Below are 6,066 nucleotides of genomic sequence, written 5' to 3'. Positions count from 1 at the left end.
CGGGTGTGTTTGAATCCTGTCGGAGCGCGGGAAACGGAAGGAGCCCGCGAAGAGTGACCGCCGCGGTGCGTGGTCGAATGGGGCGCGGGGCAGGGTGGGAGCGAGCAGGGGGCGCTCGTCAGGCCCCAGGCGGGACGGGGCCTTCCCGGGTGGCCGCTGCGACTGAGCTTCCGGCCAGCTCCGGCGCGGAGCGTTGCCCCTGCCGTGCCCAGCGCTGACCTCCGGGGGTACCCACCCTGCCCAGCGCTGATCTTTGAGGGGACCCTGCTTTGCGCTGACCTCCTTGGGGTACCCACCCTGCCTAGAGCTGACCTCCCCAGTGGACCCTGCCCTGCCCAGCGCTGACCTCCCCAGGCTACCCACCCTGCCCAGCGCTGAGCTCCTTGGAGTACCCACCCTGCCCAGCACTGACCCCCTTGGGGTACCCACCCTGCCCAGCGCTGACCTCCCCGGTGGACCCTGCCCTGCCCAGCGCTGACCTCCCCGGTGGACCCTGCCCTGCCCAGCGCTGAGCTGGGGGGCCCTGCCCCACTGACATCAGAGAAGTTAGCTCCCGCACCCACAGTCTGCTTTGGCGCCTCAGCTTTTACCTGGTGGGAACTCGGACAGCCACAGGGATGGCTCCCTTCTCAGGCTCCTTTTAATTTATAGCCCAACTGCAGAAGAGAGCCCTGCTGTGGGGACGGTGGCTGGATGGCGAGATGACCCCTGACCTGGAAAGCTGCCCTCCAGCCCCGGGACAAGGTCTTGAACACCAATAGTCTGAGAAGCCGGAGTGTCGCGGCAAGAGGGAGACCCAGTGTAAGTGGGGTTAACCACTAAATGCCGCCCGGTCCTGCACGGCCAACGCTGTCTTGCTAGTGGCAGCCCTGCAGGGCCCACAGCTAGTCATGGCCGAGACCGTAACCTGGGAGTGCTTGGTGCTGCCGTTAGTGCGACGGCCACACCGCCAGGAAGTTGCCTGGGGACAGTACCACATTAAGTGGCTGTGATTGGGTGAGGAATGGGGGCAGGCGTGGGTCTGGGTGTGGGCTGCTGGTTGGACTGGCATCGCCAGGTGGGCACTCGGAGCTGGAGTGGGCAGGAGAGTGGGTGTTGTGGGGTGCCTGACTGAGCGCGGCTGCTTCTCTGACCTTGTCAGCACTGGTTGCTGCTGGCATCCCCCGCTCCAGCTGCCCTCCCTGCCCTCCCGTTTTAGTAAAGTACAGCTCCTTGCTGGGCCCTTTGAGCTGAGGAGAGGGATGGTGTAGGGAGTGGCCAGGACTGGACCCGGCACTAGCGACCTTTAAAGTAGACGTGGTCTTTGAGCTGACATTGCAGGGCAAGCGAGAGCGCTGACGAAGGTATACCTGCTGTTGCACTGCAGGGCAGAGGGAGTTAAAGGAGCTGTGTCAGCCAAGAAGGCCGGGGAGACTTCACAGCTGCAGACGATAGGCAGACCTGGCCTTGTCTTCCCCTCTCCCGCCCCCGCCCGCCCGTCGCTCCTAACGTAGACCTGGGAATGGCTCAGTGCCACAGCCATCTCTCCCCCAGACGTCCGCTCTGCCCTGTCCCCCCTTTACACTACTTGCGTGGCTGTCTGTCCTTTCCAAATCCGTGGCCACCTCGCAGGCCAAGGCAAGATCGCCACCCCTCAGTGTTACTTCCTGGGGAGTCATTAAACTAAGATCAGTTTCTGTCCGATTTGGAGAGGGAGGTCGGGGGTTGCTTGTCCAAGGTGCCTGTGGTTGCCGTCAGCACCAGTAATTGTCCACGTGGCTCCATCTGTAATACTCCTGGGGCTTTTGCTTATCTAAGAGAGCGCGGGCCAGGCCAGCTGGTGGTGTGGTGCCTAAGACGGCTGGATCCCACACGGCTGGCTGCGTGGTTCGAGTCCCCGACCCAGCAGCTTGGAGAACACGCCAGGCACGTATACGTGCACACCCTGAACCCAGGAGGGGATGGAGGAGGAGGAAGTGCAGTGTGGCCATCCCCCAGGGTTGCTTTCTCTGTTCACGTCTCTCTGGCGAACACACATCTCCTGTAGCAAATTGTAAAAAGAGAGAGAGAAGGGATCTGTCTCACTTGCTATGAGGTCGCCTTGGGGGCAGTGTGTTTGAGTGGGGCCCGCTGGCAGCAGGTGGCACGAGTGTGAGGTGGGACTTGCCGTCCCCTGGGCTCTCGTTACCCGCAGCGTGGGGAGGGGTGTGCTGGGGTGGCTCACCAGTGCAGCCTGAGACCATCTTAACAAGCTCCCCGGTGACCAGGCCGCTGCCTCGGCTTGCCGTGAATGACGACGACGCAGTGGGACTCTTGCTGAAGGAGGCGTCCTCAGGTGGAGCAGCCTCCCTCCCGAGCTCGCCGGCCTCCGCAGCGCTAAGCTGAAGGGACGAGCCTGGAGCCGCGGGCTGTCTCCTTGCTCGGCAGCTTCTCTGGCAGCGCGGATAACGGGTCAGCGCCGGTACTGTCCTCAGAACGGGAATCAGTACGTCCCTTCTTACACTCTTACACATCGGAATGTTCTGTGTTGAGGGTTGTAAGGAAGTGTCTGCAGTGGTCCGAGAATTCTCTGTAGTTCCTGGGTGTTAAGTCCAAGTTACATCTTGTAGGAAGAGGCCGACCGGCGAATGTGAGCTCCAGTATGATTTGTTCCCTACTAGGGGCACTAAATGCCTGTGGACCGGTTTCATCTGTCATGGAAAAACGGGAGACATTTGTCCAAGCGGTGTCGAAGGAGCTGGTTGGAGAGTTTCTGCGATTTGTTCAACTTGATGTAAGTTTTACGTTTTGGCTTTACTGTGATTTTGTTCATAGAAAATAGCGTTCTAAAATAACTTACACTCAAGTGAGACGCAGTCATTTCAGTGATTCTTTAGGAACTGATGCCAGGCCCCCATCGACGGTGGGGGCATCCAACCAGGCGTCGCTGAGCCAGGATGAGTCCTCGTCCTGGGCTGCTGAAGGCTGCTTGGCTGCACGTGGAGCGCCTGGTCCTGAGCAGGGGTGTTATGCGAGAGTGACCTCTGTGAAGGGAGGACAGACGAGAGAGGACTGGGCAGAGGCAGTGTGGGGACTGGCTCTGGCCATTCTCGGGCTGAAGGGGCAGCACAGGGACTGAGCGGGCTGAGCTGCGCCGTGGTCGCTGGGTCTGGGATTGCAGTGGGAGGCTGCCTGGCAGTCAAGGGCATTTGGGAGGCTGGTTCTGATGCTGTGTGCCCTTAGTGAGTCACGAACAAACGGAGCGCAGGGTGAGAAGGTGACGGCTTTGTGTGGGCTGGGTGGCTGCACTGGGACCTACCTAAGGAGGTGGCCAGTGGGCAGGTGGGCAGATGTGTATGAAGGCTAGAGAAGGAGTCTGGGCGGGAGGTGGGGGCCGGGGCTGCCAGCTTCAGGCAGAAGCCAGTGTCATGGGCTGCATTGTCACTGCGCAGTGGAGGGACGGGACAGGACGGGTGTGGCAGCTCGGGCACCCGGTGCTGGGGCGCGTGGTCACTGTGCAGTGGAGGGACGGGACGGGTGTGGGCAGCTCAGGCACCCAGTGCTGGGGTGCGTGGTCACCGCGCAGTGGAGGGACGGGATGGGCTTGGGCAGCTCGGGCACCCAGTGCTGGGGTGCGTGGTCACCGCGCAGTGGAGGGACGGGATGGGCGTGGGCAGCTCGGGCACCCAGTGCTGGGGTGCGTGGTCACCGCGCAGTGGAGGGACGGGATGGGCGTGGGCAGCTCGGGCACCCGGTGCTGGGGGGCTGCTCAAGAACGGGGCCCTCCTCCCTGCTTGTTCTTGTGAGCCGTGACAGAGTCGGAGAGGAACCTGACGTTGTCAACGACACCGTGAGGTCGTACTTCCCGTCAGAGAAGTGAGTCTGTAACAACCCCACCTTGTGCAGCAGCGTCTCACAACCTGTGGGTAACCGGTACAGGCTGGCCCACCATGATGGTCGCTGTGGCTGGGTCCCACATGGCCGACTGTGTAATTTGAGTTGTGGACCTAGGGGCTTGAGTAACATGCCAAACGCACGTGAGTGCGTGCCCTGAGTCCTGAGAGGATGGGGAAGGCATTGCAGGCTGGACGCCCCTGTGGGATGCTCTCTCCCCCGCTCGCTCTCGCTGTCTCTGGCCGGCACACCTGCTCTCTACTCAATAAGGAAAGTCCATGGGCACTCACAGGCAGCGCCTCCCCAGGAGGGTGTGCGAGCACAAATCATTCTCCTGGACACGTGGGTGTCTGCTTCAGGAGTGGGAGTGTATGGGGGTGGTGGTAGAAGTACGACACGCTCACACCAGTGGGACAGGAAGTTGAGCACCCGGGAAAGGTATGGCTGCACTGTGACCTCTTTGCCATGCATACCTTCGTCCTGTTGAGGTTTTGGGCACGTGGGCACTTGCGCCTGGCATGATTCTCCAGCCCTTGGGCCTGGAATTCGAACCATAGTGAGCCCTGTGGGGTCCAGGTCCCTCAACCCCAAGGCTCAGGGGCTAGCCCCAATGCATACGTATGTTAAAGTCTAGAAGACTTCACTGTGAGCCGTACCCCAGTGTGGACTGAAACCACGGTGCACTAATTGGTGATGAGGCTGGTTCCTGAGTCTAAGTCCCGAGGCAGCAGTAACCACATGGGGTCAGGCTGGCAGCCCCAGGACGGGTGTCCCCTTGCCTGGTGTGGTGCTGCTTGGGGCCGCAGCCTCAGAGAGCCCGAATCAGCACTTGGCTGGTGAGGCATCAGTGCTGGCTGGTTGGTAGCAAGCCTGTGAGCAGTCCTGACAGGCTCAGGCCTGTCGCCGCGGAGCCACTGGTTACACGGTGGGAGTGCGCAGGGCTGTGCATTCGTGGTTGCCATCGAGCGCCGTCCCGTGTAGTCAGGGCAGCCTGACCAAGTGCAGCCAGACGGGAGCTGCAGAAGATGTGGGGCCGGCTGGGGCCTATCGGCGGCCGTGCCACACCCACATAGGCACTGTGATGACTGCCTGCTGGTGACGCCAGAGCGCGTTTGACAGAAATGGGACTGGAGGTGTCACCCAGCAGTTATGCCAGTGACATGGTACGGAAGGCAGTGCCGGGGCCAGCAATCGGCTTGGTGGTTAAGGCACTGGATCCCACATGACTAACCACATTGCCTAAGTCCCGGATATGGTGGCTTAAAAAACATGCGGGTGGGGAACCAGCAGTTAGCGTAATGGCTGTATCGCTGGACTCCCACGTAGTCGACTGCAGTTCGTGTCCCAGACCCCGTGGCTTAAAATTCACCCCGGGCATGTGTGCATGCGTGCCCAAGATCCCGAGAGGAGAATGGAAGAGAAGGGATTGCGGCGTGACCATCCCCCCTGGGGGGTGATTTCTCGCTTTCTGTCTCTCTGTCTCTCTCTGTCTGGCGAGTGCACGTGCCCTATAGCAAAAACCTCTCAAAAAAAAAAAAAACCCAACATGTGGGCGCATGTGTGTGCACACAAGGTCCCAAGAGGAGAACGGAGAAGGGACTGCACTGTGGCCACTGCCCCCCGGGGGTGCTTTTTCACCCCCCGTGTAATTGCATGGCCCTGTAATGAAAGCTTTAAACCAAGCTAGTAAGGAAGGTGGAAGCACGGCAGGTCACAGTGCAGCCAGGGTGACACTGCTTTGAAAGCCTCCAAGTCCGTGGGAGGGAGAGTGCCTGGTGTCCACGGCACACCTACCCAGCCTGGGTGCGAGAAGAGGAGAGAGAACAGAGGAGAGCGGGGCAAAGGAGGCCGAGCAGACCAGGAGTGCTGGGGTCGTGGCCAGCCACGGCGCAGGGCGTGCCCAGATGCCTGACGCAGCCATGTCTGTGGGGCGTGCCAGCTGGCCCCGCCCAGTCCTCTGCACTCACCTGCTGTTTCCTGCGTGGGAAGTAGCTGTTCATCAAGCTGCCACCCACGAATCCAGGTCCATGGTGGCCCGTGCGGGGCCTGTCATCGGGCGGCAGCACAGTCAGGCCCGCTGCCCACGAGCAGGCAGTAGCACACCGTGTGCCCTGCATGGGGCCACCGTGTGCACTCGTCGTCGGCCCCAGGTTTGGCGATGGGAGACCCTAGCCTGGACCTGAGCCTTTCAGGTCCTGGCCTCCACTTGCTCTG

General features: G+C 61.2%; 1 protein-coding gene across 1 annotated transcript in view; it reads left to right on the top strand.

Moving 5' to 3' along the window:
• NCAPG2 (non-SMC condensin II complex subunit G2) overlaps nucleotides 1-6,066 on the top strand; it is a 71,592-nt gene continuing 65,526 nt past the window's right edge. Inside the window, exons 1-3 of the mRNA XM_027770066.1 lie at nucleotides 1-65; nucleotides 652-801; nucleotides 2,589-2,752. Of these exons, the coding sequence (XP_027625867.1) occupies nucleotides 2,621-2,752 (132 nt within the window). The 5' untranslated portion in view covers nucleotides 1-65; nucleotides 652-801; nucleotides 2,589-2,620. The remainder of the gene's footprint in view (nucleotides 66-651; nucleotides 802-2,588; nucleotides 2,753-6,066) is intronic.

This window comes from Tupaia chinensis, unplaced genomic scaffold (assembly GCF_000334495.1).
Source record: "Tupaia chinensis unplaced genomic scaffold, TupChi_1.0 Scaffold000110_1, whole genome shotgun sequence".
Taxonomy (NCBI): Eukaryota; Metazoa; Chordata; class Mammalia; order Scandentia; family Tupaiidae; genus Tupaia; species Tupaia belangeri.
This window is presented reverse-complemented; position numbering and strand designations above follow the sequence as displayed.